General features: G+C 43.8%; 1 protein-coding gene across 4 annotated transcripts in view; it reads right to left on the minus strand.

The window, feature by feature from the left end:
- Nucleotides 1-17,233, minus strand: part of MEGF11 (multiple EGF like domains 11) — a 376,622-nt gene that overhangs the window by 82,431 nt on the left and 276,958 nt on the right. For all 4 annotated transcript variants that reach the window (XM_074966585.1, XM_074966582.1, XM_074966584.1 and 1 more), the window contains 3 exons: nucleotides 5,672-5,792; nucleotides 3,636-3,799; nucleotides 2,926-3,028 (listed from right to left, as the gene is read on the minus strand). In XM_074966585.1, the coding sequence (XP_074822686.1) occupies nucleotides 2,926-3,028; nucleotides 3,636-3,799; nucleotides 5,672-5,792 (388 nt within the window). The remainder of the gene's footprint in view (nucleotides 1-2,925; nucleotides 3,029-3,635; nucleotides 3,800-5,671; nucleotides 5,793-17,233) is intronic.

Raw genomic sequence — 17,233 nt, forward strand, 5'->3', positions numbered from 1 at the left:
GTATCTTCCCCTTGATCTTTGCACAGAGCACTGGCATCAATGGGAGTCCCAAATGTAGCATGAACATACAGAATATGCTTTTTCAGATGAAGTTTTGTGGCCATTAGGATCAGAAAGTTACATGAATTTCTCTGCTTGGTGTGAGTTTGTAATAAAAATCTTCAGATGTTCCTGAACTTTCCTCATCTTTTACAGGCCATGTCTAATTAGTAGCAAACTCAGAAAGCACAAATTTTATCCCAAATTATTTATCCCATTGTGTTTGTAAAGCACACATCACAGAGTAGTTCACAACAACTTCAGACCATAAGATTAATCTTCTCTGATGACATTCTCACCAATGTGAATATATAATTATCTAACTGACGAGTCTCTGAAATTACATACTTTCAAACACAAATGAGTCAAATTTATCCTTTTATTTGGTGTTAAGCCAAATGGAAAAACACTGAAAGCAGAATTGACAAAATACATGTTGGCTCTGTCTATCAGCATTTTTCATGCACCTGTCACTTAACCATCTAGATGTCAATTTCAACCGGGGCTGAAATTCTAACCTAATATTTTCTTCCCTAATTGGAACGTGATCCTGAAGTTACTGAAGTCAATGGCGTTCCATGCCTGGAGAATTTGCAGGGTGCAGTTAGGCCGTAGCAGGTAACAAGTGTGTATATTATCCAGTAGTGAAAGAAAAAAACCAGGGGGGTAGTGCAGATACTATCCTTACTTTTAGCAAGAGTGGTTTGCGCCTGCGTGTGGGGTACATTTGCAAGTGTGCCTGTGTTTGTGAGAACAAGGGTAGAATGTTTATGGGAAATCTTCCTTTTGGCTATATCGGCCTGAGGTATAGAATAGCAGTTGAGGACAAGAAACACTTTTTTGTGGAATGCTACATGCAAAGAGGTGTTCAAAGAAAATATCCTAGAACCAGGGCCAACTCCAGGTTTTTTGCCACCCCAAGCAGCGAAGGGAAAAAAAACCCGATTGGGCTGCCGCCGAATTGCCACCGAAGAGGAAGAGAGGGAATGAAGAACTTGCCGCCCAATTGCTGCCGAAGACCCGGATGTGCCGGCCCAACAACACAGGGAGTGCCACCCCTTTCTATTGGCCACCCCAGGCACCTGCTTCCTTCGCTGGTGCCTGGAGCCGGCCCTGCCTAGAACATAGTAAACTCTTCTCCTTCCTACCTCCAAAATTATACTCAATTCTGGGATTAACTGTACTTTCATAAGATCATGTCATCTCTTTTGGAATGGTGGCCAAAAAAACCTGTCGGAAGGGGTACCCTCTAATTACTTATTGAAAAGTCAGCAATAACACACAATCAGCCTGATGCATGGATGTACTGATGGGAGAGAGGCACCAGGACAGCTGAATGCCTCTATGCCACTGAGACGTAGATATCCTGAGCGAGGAATGCAAACCCCAGAGTGTGTTAGTGAGCTTATACAACGGATCTGCTTGGGGAAGGCCAGTTTCTAAAGTATGCACATCCAGTATGCTGTTTAAAAAGAAGCCCCATTTTTAAAGAGTGTACTGCACTTTTTATTTTTACATTATAAAAGTTGTTTTCAAATTTTAAACCCTTTAAACGTGGCTTCGTCTGCTTTTCTCCTGAGGAACGTGAGCTGCTGTGCTGATCATTCCACTCAGCAGGAGGGATGCAGAGGCTTATGCCATTAATTAGGACTTGGGTTGCAGGATCCTGAATGTGCTGGCTGCTTTTAGCTCAAACCACCCATTGCCGCTCCTGTTCCAAATCTTACATTTCTTAGGAAAGCAGCTGAGTTCCCCAAGCAAGCTACCATTAATGCAACTGCATTGTTAATGCATGTCCATTGCTACTGCCACGCTAGGGCAGCAGGGATAATGATGTGACTTTGCATTCAAAGCCACGAAGATAAACTTTCATTTTTTAAAAGTAAGTCTCATGGGTTTTCCAGCTGTTGCTGCCCTGCTTCAAACGGAGCAGAGGCTGATTTTGTGTAAGCTGTGGTTTATTTTCATTGCTGTCATCTAGAACCACATTGATATTAAAGGACCCAAATTCGACAATGGGCACAGAGACTCTTTAGCACTAGAATCTCAGTTTCCTTCAGATAGTGTTTTGGGATCTCCAAGGCTGGCCAGCATTCTCTGGGATCTTATGGAAAGCCTCTCTCTGCTCCTTCTATGCAATCAGGAGAATGGATTGCAGAGCCAGCATTAACTTGCTCTCCATACCTACTGTTCTTGGCACTGTGGTTAGTGGGTAAAGTATAAATACAGAGGGGACAGCTACTGGCCATATGATTCTCATAGGAGCTACACTGCCATAGGAGAAGCAAAACTGTAATGCACCATGTGTTTGCTATCTGCTTTCCTAGATATGCAGGTCTCAGGATCCACAAGGCCTTGCATAATGACAGGTTTCAGAGCAACAGCCGTGTTAGTCTGTATTCGCAAAAAGAAAAGGAGTACTTGTGGCACCTTAGAGACTAACCAATTTATTTGAGCATAAGCTTTCGTGAGCTACAGCTTATGCTTAAATAAATTGGTTAGTCTCTAAGGTGCCACAAGTACTCCTTTTCTTTTTTCAGGATCCACAAGGCCACAAATGTCTCCCTACAGAGAGGACAATAGAAGAGAAAACTGCACGAGAAAAACTTTGCAGTTTTCTAAAACAGCTTCCTCGTGACCAAGAATTTTTTTTTACAGAAGAGTAATATCTGGCTCAAGGATTTGAAGCCTTCGTCAATGAATATGAATACAAATTTAATCAAAGCCATTTATCCTATCCCCTCATCATGAGCATTTCTGATGGGCATAAATTCTTAGAATCTCTCTCCTGTATATTTTGTTTAAAATTATACAGCCAGTTGAGCTAACTAGGTGATATAAGAATCAGAACCGTGCATATTATACAGAATAGCTTAGTAATTTTACCTGTCCACCCAGCAAGACAGCAACAATAACCAGTGACGGCATCGCACCCATCTGCATGGCTACAGTCACAGCGTTCACTGCAATTAAGACCATATGTTCCATCCTTCCAAAAACATAAATTTAAAAGCGCCTTAGTAATCAGATTTTGGTCCTTAAATGTGCACAATCATCTATCATGCCCATTTTAATGCTAAGTTGCATTTTTTTAAATTAACATGCGACTGGGTGAAAAAACATGATGCCTACCACTTCTTAAAAAAAAACCAAACTCAGAACACAAAACAATGTTCAAGAGACAACGCAGACTACATGGTCAGAGCTCGGAGAGCATGTAGTACAAAAGGTAACTAGTCTGCTAGTCTGCGGGAGACGGATAGCTCAGTGGTTTGAGCATTAGCCTGCTAAACCCAGGGTTGTGAGTTCAATACTTGAGGGGGCCATTTAGGGATCTGGCCCAAAACTGGGGATTGGTCTTGCTTTGACCAGGGGGTTGGACTAGATGACCTCCTGAGGTCCCTTCCAACCCTGATATTCTATGATACTTGACTACTTAGAACTCTGATCTGTTACTTAAGATTACTTTCTTCATTCCTCCGTTAGAGCCTATGACAAAAATGTTCTATCCATCTATCGTATATTCTAGGAGTGCCATACACATCATCTGGGAATATTATTGAAAACAGATGCAGGTGTACTCTACTAATACTTACAGGGCAGGCCTGATCACAGTACTCTCCTTGCCATCCAGGCGAACAAAGACAAAACCCATCCACTGGATTGCAGGCTGCCCCATTGGCACAGTAACATGTCTGGTTACAGTTTAGACCCCAAGTTCCACTTGGACATGGAATGGAGCAGTCAACACCCTGCCATCCTAAAGAGACATGCAAGAGAAACAAAGTTTGGTGAGGTTTCCTCAACTGTCATTGTCCGAAAAAGAAAAACCAACACAGAGCTACAGGCGTCCATTTGCAGTATTACACCGTTCTCTACAGCCAGCAGGCTAACAAGCACAGCTTGTAACATGTGCACTTTCCACACAGACCGAATGGCCAAGTTTCTTTGTTGCACCTAGGATCTGTAAGCTGCAAGAGGGTGGAGGTGGCAGGGAGGAAGAGCACAGAAATTGCAGCTTTCTGATTCTGGCTGGCCCTGGCATATTTTAGAGCAGCCTGGGGCTAAGGTTTGCCTTCTGTTTCTGACTCCTAAGGGCCAGGAGTTGGGTGGGGGAAATACAGGAGACAGCTATGCTGGCTGCAGCAGCTGTGGAGATCTGATGGCTCTCCGGCCCCAGCACTGCTAAGGGTCTGAGGCAGGGAGAGAATCTGGAACAACCAAGGCCTTTTGCATACTGAAGAGCGGGTATACAACATAAGCGGAAGAACTGCTACATGACACTGCTGGTTCTTTACATTCTATTTTTGTGGGAATGCTCTTTAATATAAAGCAGCTCACACACACACACACACACGCCCCCGAGCCATTGAGGCTCAGATCTTTACTGCCAGCCACGCAACAGCATTCAATATGCTGCTACTATATGTAATGGAGTTTAGCAGAAATACCATGGTTTATGCACTGTAGTGAAATGGAGTTATACAGTGATTGATTAATTCCCGCTTGAAATGCCAGCTTTTATTATTGTGTGCAGCGTTGTTGTAGCCATGTTGGTCCCAGGATATTAGAGACAAGGTGGGTGAGGTAACATCTTTTAGTGGACCAACCTCTGCTGGTGCGAGAGACAAGCTTTTAAGTTTACATAGAGCTCTTCTTCGAGTCTTTATTATTCTTTGCTTCAGTGCTGGTTTAGGGCTTAAGCATGCCATATAGGCACAGCTGCCTGTCAGGGGCAGTGAGAAGATGCACAGTCCAAAGAGGGCTTGGAGAAGGCCCGGTGGGTCAGGAAGGCAGAAAGCCTCCCAGAGCTCCCCTGAGCACAGGCAGTGCATAGTCACTGCTATCCCCATGGAGGAGGTGCCACAGTCTGCAGAGAGGCGTGTGTATCGGCAGGATGGCCCTGTGGCAATGCTAGCCACACCAGGTCCTGTGTTTGGGGAAGCACTAGGACTGCAGTTGCGGAGGTCTCTGAATGGAGGGAGGTTCCAGTTACCTAGATGGGAGCCAGCCTCACTCAATCAATATTAACAGGAAGCTAACTGGGTAACAGCACAGGGCTAGCCTGGCACAGCCTTGGCTCGGCCACACAGCGGAATAAGGGGAGGGAGGAAGGCCGTCTTTACTCCCGGGCACAGATTGTGGGAGAGCACGAGCTACTCACCCTGAGAGAAAGTGGCGGGGAAGGGGCAGAGTGTATGAGAAGGAGCCCTAGCTCTGCTCCCTCCCATTTGCCAGCCAGAGTGGCAGTCCAGGTGCACACCGGGGAGTGAAATGCTACACAAGATGCAGAGCAATGGGCAGCGGGGGAGGAGTTGTGACTCTGAATCACAATTTGTTCTCTGGTCTGCTAGAGAGGCAGTGCAGCTCCGCACCACCGCTTCATCTGGGCAGATTGTCAAATGCAATCTAGCCCGTAGTGAACCCTGCCATTTCAGACTCTTTCAGAAACACATGGAGATAGTTAATAATTTACAAATGGAACACACTGGAGCTGCTGACTGCGCAATTCGGCTTAGTTGCAAATCAATTACAATTTACATACTTTTGCATTGTTATAACTTAAAAGGGACAGTGACATTTACAGCACCCAGTGCAACCAGTAGCCAGCTCTTCCCTCTGAATTATTTACCTTCTTTGCAAAGACACAAGCCGTCCACCGGGGAACATGCACCATCATTTTTGCAGTTACACACTGACGAGCAGTTGGCTCCGTATGTTCCGGCCCCACAAGTAATGGAGCAGTCATCTCCCTGCAAACCAAAATAAAACCAGTGTCAGGCAGAAAAATATGGATTTCAGGAAATTCTCACCTGCACATAAAGGAGGCTTTCACTTTCAGCAAGGTACACAGCATTCTAAGACTTGATAGCTTAGTCTTCAGTGCTTGAACGGTCACCGCTGAGTCTAGGATTATGATGCAATTAATGGTTTGATTGACTTGGAGGAAAGGGACAAGTTTCTGGAAGCCGTTCAACAGGAGATAGGAAAGTTCCAAAAACAAACTGCCTAGAACAGATGTTAGAGCATTAACCAAAACATCGCTTACAAAACACTAATCACAAAACACACAGAGTCTGAAGCTCTGCAGAGCTCGGTCGCATCTGAGCTGACACAAAGGCTCCAAAGAAAGGATTTTTCAGTAACCGAAGCCTAACAGAGCTCATGTGTATTCATCCACCACAGATTGTGGGTGTGAAAAATTAAGTAGTAAAAGTCCATTAGACCTTCACATTGATACACTAACCTAGCTGGTGCGTGCATTTGTTCAGGGCTGGACTGTGATGTTCGACAGAGCCCTGAACAAGAGGTGATGCGTAACCTGAATTGCTGGAGAAGCAGCTATGGATGCATTGTGACTCAGACACCTCTCTGGGTTATGGCCCGGCCCGTTTCTGCCTAGCTCTGGGGTAGGGACTCTAGTAATTTGGCCTGCTCCAGTAGCAAATTACAGTGTTCCCTGAGCTGTCTCCGTTGTACTGGCTGGCAAGTAGGGGGATGGAACCAAGACTCTGTCCGTATCCTCTTCTCCTGCTGTAGCAAAGGAGTAAAATAGTGAGCAGTATCCCCTTAGTCCTGTATGCCCCCAAGATCTGAGAAGCGCGGGAAAATGCACAGGGAAAGCATACCCTCTCTGCTACTCCCTTGTGCAGGAATGTTGTGTAAGTCACAATCGAGCTCTTACACTGAAGCTCTTCTTCAGTGAATTCAATTAGAATATGTAGTTATATGTCACAGAAAGCCACCATGCACTGCACTGACACCCACATCTTAGTTAAAGATCAAAGGTGCAGATTTTATGCGTGTATGCCCAGGAGAAGAACTATCACTCCTTTGATGTGACTGTGCATTTATCAGCAGATACAAACGTACAAAATGTCAATTTGCTCAAGTTCTAAAAAAGTACCACCTCACTGGGGGAAAGTACGTTTTACAGCACTAAGCAGCAAATAAGACATCAAAGGGACATAGGGTCAGATTTTGTAGTACTACAAATCCACAGATGGTTAAGAGAATTTCCAGCTTTCTATTGTACAGTAAGAGACTTTAAGTAAGAGACTTTCAGCCTTTCTGTTGTACAGAGAACCCTTGTTTTAAGGGGATGGTAGCTAAACCATACAAATATGCTCTGTCCAGAAGCAAATCTTGTAGTCTAATTTTTTAGCAAATGTAGCGTTTGTAAAAGGTGATGGTTTTCACCTCAGTTGAGAGAGAGACAAGACCCCCAAAAACGTTTGGCTGTAAAGAGGAGCCGGTTTGACAGCCAGGGTTTCTGAAGTGCTCTCTTCACCCCACTGCCATATGTGCCTCCACACTGATGTGGGGGAACCGGGAGTTGATCTGGATGTTAGAGAGGCATTCAGTCTCTATGCCTGGTCAGTCCTTTGCCCTTCTGCTGAGAGTGACAATGAGGTGGCCAATTAGTGCCACTTATAGACCCGTTTGTTGTGATGTGGAAACTAGAATGAGATTTCCAACTCATTTCACACAGGACATGGAACAGCCAGTGGTCACTGCTAATTTTTGATTACTACAACCTGTGCTGGATTAGAACCGGTGATCTAGAAGTAAAAACGATTTCCTTGTCAAAGGAAAGAAAAGCAGAGCTATTTGTAAAGTCTAGTGTTCAGTCACCCCGCTGTGGCAATATAGGGTCTGGATCTAAAATGCTCCAGTAAGGAGGATGAAGGTCTGGCCTAGAGATGGAGTGTCTGGACCTTGGGTTCTGCTGCGAACTCGGTGACTATGGGTATGCAGATGTAACATGCCCCTGTGCTAGCTGTACAATGGATACCAAGGGGCAGATCCTCGGGTGGTGCAAATTCCCCGGACTTCTGCAGAGTTATCACTATCTGCACCAGCTGTAGGTCTGGTTCCAATAATATGTCCCTACTTGAGTCACAGGGGTGAGGGGTGTAAATGTTTATAAAGCACTTGGAGCTCCTCAGAAGAAAGGTGTTCTACAAATGCCCAGTATCATCATGACAATTCAGCCTTTACTCTGAATGTCGTTGGGTTTTGGGGAGCATTATGGTCCGTAATTTAAGTATACTGTACTTTGTGGCTTACCCACAGTTGGCCACCTTGTCCCTTCGCAGTTATATTTATTGGGTGAACAACCCTGAATTAAAAAACAAAACAGAACACCTTGTCTCCCCCACCTAGCTGGCTTAATGAGATTTCTCTCCCTGGTTATAACTAGCCAGACCTCCAGAACACTCGCTGAGTGACAACTGCCACATACACTTAACTTCTTAATTATATAATAGGAAAATGCATTTGAACTGTAGCACTGGCACTAAGATATTATTAATTATAAATGCAGAACCAGTTATTAACATTTTGAACTTGATTTGGGAGAATGACCTGTGAATTAAATACATTAAGGTACTGTTGAAGATATGTAAATTCCATGCACCCCTTCCCACCTGCCTCACTGGATAATATTGCAGTACATTTCTATCCAGTTGTTAATGAGTTATACGTTCCATTAAACTGGTATCAAATGTTGTTTGTTGGATCTTCCCTCTTGCAATATGGTACTTTATATTTCTATCCTATTTAGTAAAATTAATCAACAGCTGTGCACCTTATGTTGATTATTCTTTTTTTTCTGTGAAGTTCAGAAGGTTAATGAGTGTAGTGAAAAGCCTGAATCTGGTATGTGAGATGGGAAGGAATAGCTAATTCAATCAAATATACACCCCTGAAAACATTACAGCTATATTAAAAAAATCTAGCTATAAATAACCTGATATTTAACATCTCTCTTCCAGAGTGATCCATATGGACATCATAAACTTTCAGAAGCGCTTAATTTGTTTGCTCCAGTATTTCAAGTTGAAGTTGGACGATAAGGTGGATAGAAAGCTGGCTAGATCGTCGGGCTCAACGGGTAGCGATCAATGGCTCCATGTCTAGCTGGCAGCCGGTATCAAGTGGAGTGCCCCAAGGGTCGGTCCTGGGGCCGGTTTTGTTCAATATCTTCATTAATGATCTGGAGGATGGTGTGGACTGCAACCTCAGAAAGTTTGCAGATGACACTAAACTGGGAGGAGTGGTAGATATGCTGGAGGGTAGGGACAGGATACTAGGGACCTAGACAAATTGGAGGATTGGGCCAAAAGAAATCTGATGAGGTTCAACAAGGACAAGTGCAGAGTCCTGCACTTAGGACGGAAGAATCCCATGCACCGCTACGGACTAGGGACCGAATGGCTAGACAGCAGTTCTGCAGAAAAGGACTTAGGGGTTACAGTGGACGAGAAGCTGGATATGAATCAACAATGTGCCGTTGTTGCCAAGAAGGCTAACAGTATTTTGGGCTGTATAAGTAGGGGCATTGCCAGCAGATCGAGGGACGTGATCGTTCCCCTCTAGTCGACATTGGTGAGGCCTCATCTGGAGTACTGTGTCCAGTTTTGGGTCCCACACTACAAGGAGGATGTGGAAAAATTGGAAAGCGTCCAGTGGAGGGCAACAAAAATGATTAGGGGGCTGGAACACATGACTTATGAGGAGAGGCTGAGGGAACGGGGATTGTTTAGTCTGCAGAAGAGAAGAATGAGGGGGGGATTTGATAGCTGCTTTCAACTACCTGAAAGGGGGTTCCAAAGAGGATGGCTCTAGACTGTTCTCAGTGGTAGCAGGTGTCAGAACGAGGAGTAATGGTCTAAAGTTGCAGTGGGGGAGATTTAGGTTGGATATTAGGAAAAAAATTTTCACTAGGAGGGTGGTGAAGCACTGGAATGTGTTACCTAGGGAGTTGGTGGAATCTCCTTCCTTTGAGGTTTTTAAGGTCAGGCTTGACAAAGCCCTGGCTGGGATGATTTAGTTGGGGATTGGTCCTGCTTTGAGCAGGGGGTTGGAGTAGATGACCTCCTGAGGTCCCTTCCAACCCTGATATTCTATAATTCTAAGGCTCAATTCATCAAAATGTATGCCCTGTATCCATCTGAATGAAACTTTATGGCTTTAAGGGTCAAATCCAACTCTCACTTACGTCAATGGAAAGACTCTGACTGGCTTTAACAGGAATTGGATCAGCCCTAATTCAGGAAACTGTAGCATTAAAGTCCATCTCCCCTCGTAAAGCACTGTCTGCCTGATTTATGTCCTCTCACTTCCTACATCATCTTCTTCAGGCCCAATCCTGTGAGATACTGAGCACCTCAGTATTCAACAGGAGCTGAGGCTACTCAGCACTTCTCGGTGTGCTCAGCAATTAATAAGAGCAGGCCCTTCATTTGCTCTAATCCTTAACATGATGGGAACGTCACAGTACACCAAGCATACGCACATGGAATGTCTGGCACTGGTGACGCCGAAGAGTTGACTTGTAATCAGAATGAATAGTTGATTAATAGTACCAATAATACAACCCTTCATCTTCAAAGCACTGTAAATATTAGCTAATTGTTGCTAAAACTAAATGATAGGCTTTTACAGCACTGGGCAGAGATTTGGGCATGCAATGCTCATTATTGTTAATTCTCCCCTAAGTATTGATAGGCTAGGTCCAAGGAACCAAATTCCATCAATAATACAAGCTGCCAGTTCACATCCATCAGCATCAAATATTAATAGACTCATGAGGGCCAGAACATCCATCTTCCCAGGTGGCAGTCGATAACATGTCTTGTTTCTGTTCACAAGTAAGGTGGAGATTTCCTTTCCCCAAAACAGTTATTGTCAAATGGAAAGTAGAGCTTAAAAACACACCAAGGCTTTAAGTACTATTGTGTGAACAAATTCTGGATCCTTAAAGAAATAAGCACTTTTCCTATTCATGATTGCCTTAACAGCATGTGTAAGCTTATTTGTTTCTGTTAAAGGCATGCTCTTGTTATACTTTAAACAATGGCTCTCCCATTTTAAGGGCCTGTTACAAAGCTCATCGAAGTCCACAGAAAGGCTCTCACTGACTTTAATGCTCTTAAATGCCTAAAAAGCAGCCTTCCAGAAGAAAAAATATTGGAAATTGGTATCCAGTATTCTGGTGCCAGCTGTGATTCTAAAAATGAGCAACTGTGGCAGGCACAAAGCTGTGGCCATAATTGGTGGCTTTTGTATTTTGAAAGTTTAAGAGATGAGAAATTAAAACTTTGAAAAGTGGATAAAATCCAGAGGAAAAGTTTACACTGCGGGACCAAACCTGGATCCATTGAAGTCAATGGGAAAACAGAAAATCAATTTTCCACGGCTTCTGCAATGCAGAAGGCTAACAGAGTTGTTATTGAATGTGACCTTAAGTTCATATTATAAAAATCTAGACAACAGTTTTGTGTAAGTGTTCTTAAGGTCCACGCAGCGCCCTCATCTCCGAGCAGAGTCAATAGGAATTGAGGACATTTACTGTCCCACGTATTTGGACCAATAATAAACTGAACTCACTATATGGCTAATTTGATATTCTGAAAACTGAAAGATTTACAGAATTTTTTATTGCACCATTTGAGTTATATATGCAGCTCTTATCAACCGCAACAGGGGATATCCCATGCACAGGCCCTCAGAGTTTACAATGCATGCACAAAATAGATGGAATGGTTGCAGAAGGGCATGTACAGTGCATTAGGTATGTAGAGATAAACAGATCAGGAAGACAAAATATGGGAGCTGTTTGTGGCTGGTGTCTGTGTGTCCAGATAAGCTGATTGCTATGGATTTACTTTATCAAAGTACATATTTATATGTGCATATATACATAATAGGTCACACCAATGTGCTGGTATACAGGATCTGTGCACTGGTGCAGATCACAGATACAGCTCTGTAATATTTACTTATTTAATTGTGACATTTACAATCAACCCAAAGTGGTTCTCTCCAAACATTCCCCCAAGGTAAACATATGGTATCCAGCAAAGTGAACTGGCGGAACTGACTAATTTCCCTAATGACATTCCAATGGAAATTTTAACGTGCTCTTCTTAGGCACATTAACAGAAATATGGAACTTTGAACTTTTTATCTGTTTTCTCCTCCACCCCAGACTCCAGCAATTTATTCATGACCTTACAATACAACATCTTTAGTTTTCCAGACATAATGATGTCCTCCGGCAGAATTCCTTTCCCCTCTGGGCGATACTAATTACTCCCTGCAGATGTTGTTATTGGTGCTAATAATAAAATGCAGAAAAAAGGTTAGTGCAACAACCATAAGGTTCTTGTTACTAGTATAATCTAGGGTTTAAATTTGCAGATAATCATTGTTCCTGAGAAAGGACACATTTTCCTTTACTCGGTTTGTTATGTCATTTGATGTAGCTGTGCCAAATATTTAAATGCACGTACATACTGCAGTAGCCACTGGGAAACCTTTTCCAGTGACAGTTTCACTTCATCATTTCACCCTTTCCTTCTCTGAGATGGGGAGGGGATGGGAGAGGGAGGGTGATGCTTGTTTAAAGAGGGAATTTAGTGCTCCTGAAAGTTACAGTGCTTGACAGTCCTGAAGACTGAAGTCCTTTATTTAGTCATAAAGCAGTTTCAATACGGCATCAGTGAAGGCTTCCCCATTCTACTCCTCTGAGGGCATCGTATCTCTTCTGGAGACATCAATGCTAGAAGCAAGGGGTTAGTTCAGTTTCTCCACAACCAATCCAGCAAGACTAACACAATAATAGCAACTAGTGCCACATGTGGCAGTGATGCATTTGGATGTGGGTGTGATGTGTTGCTTTTTCTTCTAAAATCTGACTTTTTTTTATCCCTTGCTGTTTAAATTTCATCCTCTTACACTGATTTACCAATGGATGTAACTGACATTGTCATTTATTTCACCTCTGAATTTGTCCTAATATATTAATGTATACAGTAAATCTGCCTTCCTGGGAATAATTCTGAAATTTAGTTTATTGTAAAAGGGTTTTAGTGAAACAGAAACAAAAGAGAAAGCTTGACTTCCTGGAAAGGGTTAGTCAGCAAAATAAAACATACTTCGAGTCCTGTTAGAAGATATATTCTGAGATCTGGGATACAGGTGCATAAATCCCAAAGATCAGAACAAGGAAGTACTGGCTACATTTCTAATGGTGCAACAACCAAAGCCCCTGCTGTGCATAAATAAAGCAGAGAGAATTGAGTGTGGAAACTGACAACAAAACTATACATAATTTGTTTTTTTTTTCAATGTAGTCTGGATTACAGTTGTATCTAGTGAATTTTTGTGAATTGGAGCCCAAATGTTTTTAATATGGGTCTATTTCTGCCACTTTACTCATGGTGAGCAGTTTACTCCATAAGCAGTACCACTTTACTCCATAAGCAGTCCCACTAAGGAAAGTGGGCCAGAATCTCAAATGTGGCCAAACTGTGCTCTGAGCTACCTTTCCACTCCCCCACTGGGGCCACTTGATTTCCCAGTGTCAATTAGAGCAGCCTAAGGGCTGCTCTAGGCTATACCAGCAGTTCCCTAGAGATGTGCCAGATTCTGGGGATTGCCATAGCACAGGCTATTCCGGTCACACTCTGTCCAGTGCTTAGCACTAACACACCTCACGCATCAAAGGTGGGAAATGTTCTGGCTCAGTGGAATTGCTCGTGGCGTGAAGTAATGCTCAGTGTGATTAAAGGGCGGCAGAATCTAGCCTTGTGTGATTTTTCCCCCCTTCACATAATCAGTTACAATAAATTTTCAATACAAATAATTTATTCTGCATATGGGCCTGATTCCAGTAGTAGTTTTATTCCTATGCTCCATATCACCTAGACGTGCATGTTAAACAAAATACATACAGAATTTAACAAAGATAATGGGCCTGATCCGCAGCTGGTCTAAATCAGCATTGCTCCATTGACATCAATGAAGCTAACCTAATTTACACCAGCTGCCTCACAAGGGAGGGTGGAGAAAGTACCTCTGGCTGCTCCATGAACTGCTTTCCTGCCAGGCTCTGGAAGCCCCAAGGAGAGCACAACAGAAGCTCACCTAGCTCTGACCGACCTCAGGGAGTGCCTAGTAAAGGATGGCTTCCCTTCCTCACATCACTGCCCAGGGCAGCCCAGGGGAAGGCACGTAGAGGGGAAAATGAGAACAAACAACCAGCTATGGCTCCCTGATTCTCTGACCCAGCCCTGCCCTGGCTAGCCCAATCTAACTTTAAGAAACCATACCACCTGCTGAGGACAACCAGAGCACACTGCACTCGGCCATCCCACTCTGCTCCCTGGACAAGGAGGAAGATGTAGATGTAGGAGCTGGCTATGCCGACTCTGCATCTGTTGTGAACGTCTCCATGTGGGGAAAATCCCCAGCTGGGAATTAGGAGTAGTTTCTGCTCCCTTTGCACTGCCTAAGTGGCACAAAGGAAGGGGCCTGTGACAAGGATCTGCCTCCAAGTATTGATTGCGGCCTCTTGCCTTTTTGGAACTAGTACATTTGGCCCCCAACTGAGAAGGCTGCTCAGCTCTGCAGTAGGGAGGTCAGCATAAGCAGAGCGCTAAACGTACCATCTAGCGCTCGATAGCATCCTGTGGTTTTTGCAACACTCCCTGGAGGTCCAGAAGTCAATGACTGGAGTCCATCATTTGCAGATGTCGTCTTTTTTCCTCTGTTACAGATATACTAGAGAACTGGCAGTATTCCCCATCTTTGTTAACCACTTCAGGACACCGCTGGTGGGAGAATTCAATGGGAAGCAAACTACGTCTCAGAGAGCCATTGATGTGCCAGGCCAGAAGGGACTGTGAGGGATTACAGGGCTTGAACCTGGGCCCATGGATCCGCAGGCAGAGCTCAGACCATGGTTGCTACCCGGCAGCTCACCTGAATAACTGGAGAAGTTAGCCAACAAAGTGCTAGCTCACAAAGGGACCTGCCCACAAAGCTCCTGACTGGGGGTAACTTCTAGCACCACCAGCTGGCTGGGGAGCTCTATTTAAACCAGAAAGAGGCAAAGGAAGTTGTCTGAGAAACTAGAGGAATCCCTGATTGGTTGCTGCCATGGACTCTGCCTGCTTACCAGACTCTGATGCCCTGCCTTCCTGTCCACCTTATCCTATCCCCATCCGTTCCTGGTTCCTGCCTCACTCCAGGTCCCAGTTCCTATGTCCCACCCTTGAGGCTGACTCCAGCTCTGACCTTTGGTGTGGCACCTGACTAGCCCATTAGGCATGACTGTCCAGGCCCCATTCACTCCAGGTCATGTACTCCAGCCCCCTGTGCTAAATCAGGACCAAGTAAACCCAGACCATCTTTGACACGTGTTTGCCTACCCTGTTCTTAAAAAACTCCAGTGATGCCATAAAAGGCACCTTCTCGCCTACACAGCAAGAACTGAACAGCCCAGCAGGTGCTGGCTTTAGGCTGAGGTACATCACCTTTTGAGCAGCCGGTATTTAACATGACTTTCACTTCAATCATCCCACACAAAGTACAGCAACCCTGTAGTGCAAAAAGTGACAATACACTGGGCCAAACCCTTTCCTGGTTGAGTCTACTCACTGCAATGGGCTTGCACCAGGGATGAATTTGGTCCATCATATTTTTCAGCTCTACATATTTATGGTTCTACCAGTCTGAACTGGGCAATTTAATATGCACATATTGCATTGTCTGCTTAACATAATTGTGGTCACTGCTACTATCCTGATCTGTGCATGTTCATTAAAAAAAAAAAAAAAAAAAAAAAGACCATGGTTTCAGCTCTTATTGAATTGTCAGAATACTGAAGACACACACTATAAAATCATGGCAATACCTGCATGGTTAAGAGTGTGCACATGTTAACACAAACATGTATATACACACAGACAGTAAATATGGCTTCAACTCTAAGCCACGTTTAGCTGAAGCGAAGACCCCATTGGCAGACAAACAAGATATGTGCAGTTTTCAAAGTATGCATGCATGCATGGCCACCCTGAAAAAACAGAGACTAGTATCTGGTAGAAGTTCTATTACACACACGACATGCAAAATTATGCTGGGATTTTGGACTTACGTGCACTTTTCTAAAAAAGGATAAAATTGAGCCCTCAGAGACCACAGTTAAATAGAAAATGAAATGAAAAACTAACCAATGATTTGCATTCTATTGTAGTGGTTTTTGCAACCCTTAAATTTTCAATCTAGAATCTGAACTACAAAGAGAATCAACCAGCAACTATGCAAAGAACTGTCCACAGCTACGCAAATAGCACCAATGAAGATATTTAAGTTTAGAAGCTTAATAGTTGGAGACAAAAACAAACAATATATTTCCCTGCAAAATTCGTATCAAATAACTCAGTCTGCAGTTAGGTACTGAGCCCCTCTGGTACTGGATGAGACTACAGAAATGGAAATAAAATTTGACATAGCCACATTGCCAATTAAAGGTGAAACAGAAGCAATATGTCAACTGGTAGCAGAGAGAAGCATTCTGAGTTCCTATAGGAAACCAGCTCCTTTGGACCCACCTACAAAATTCTGGAGTATTGAGGTAAATAGAACAGCAGCAGAGTTTACAGAAAAAAGTAAACAAAAGAAGAAAGAGGAGGAGAATTGGGACTTGACTACAGCTGTTATCAGATTATACATGCTGCATGTAACTGAACAAGTATTAAAAAGGGGGACAACAGACATGGCTCATTAATAGAGGAAGGCAATTCTGTTCTCATGTAAACCTGGGGCAAGTCCATGGAAGCCAATAATTGATGCTAAAGTAAACCTGGAGTAATGGAGCAGAATTTGGCCTTCCCAGTTCAGATTCAAAGGCTCCTCCACTGGAGAGAGAAAAACAAAAACAAAACAAAGGAAGTTCCTAAGGGAGATTTGAAAAAAACTGCAGGGATTTCAAAGCAAGAGTCGTAATTTCTGCAAACCATGCAGAACCACCGCGAACTGCATCCACTGACCTTGCTAAATATTCCAGCACAATAGTTTAACTCTTGAAAAGCACACAACAAATGCCTGTGGGTGTAAGGGGATCCTTTATTATGTCCCCTACAGCCAGAGGCTGATGTGACCATTGTCAGGTTTACGGACACACAGACTCCCAGACAGTGCAGCTGCCAGTGATTCAGCAAAAAGGTCTAATTGGTCAGCAGAAGCTCCAAGGGGAGAATGAGGACAAGTTTAATAGGCAGCAAGCACCTGGTCTGTCGGTATAAAAAGCAGCTGGGAAGCAGCTGAATCTGAAAGCCTGGAAATGGATAGGTGGTCTCCCAATAATGACCCTACTTCGGGATCAGGTTGCAGGATGTCT

Source organism: Natator depressus, chromosome 10 (genome assembly GCF_965152275.1).
Source record: "Natator depressus isolate rNatDep1 chromosome 10, rNatDep2.hap1, whole genome shotgun sequence".
Classification (NCBI taxonomy): Eukaryota; Metazoa; Chordata; order Testudines; family Cheloniidae; genus Natator; species Natator depressus.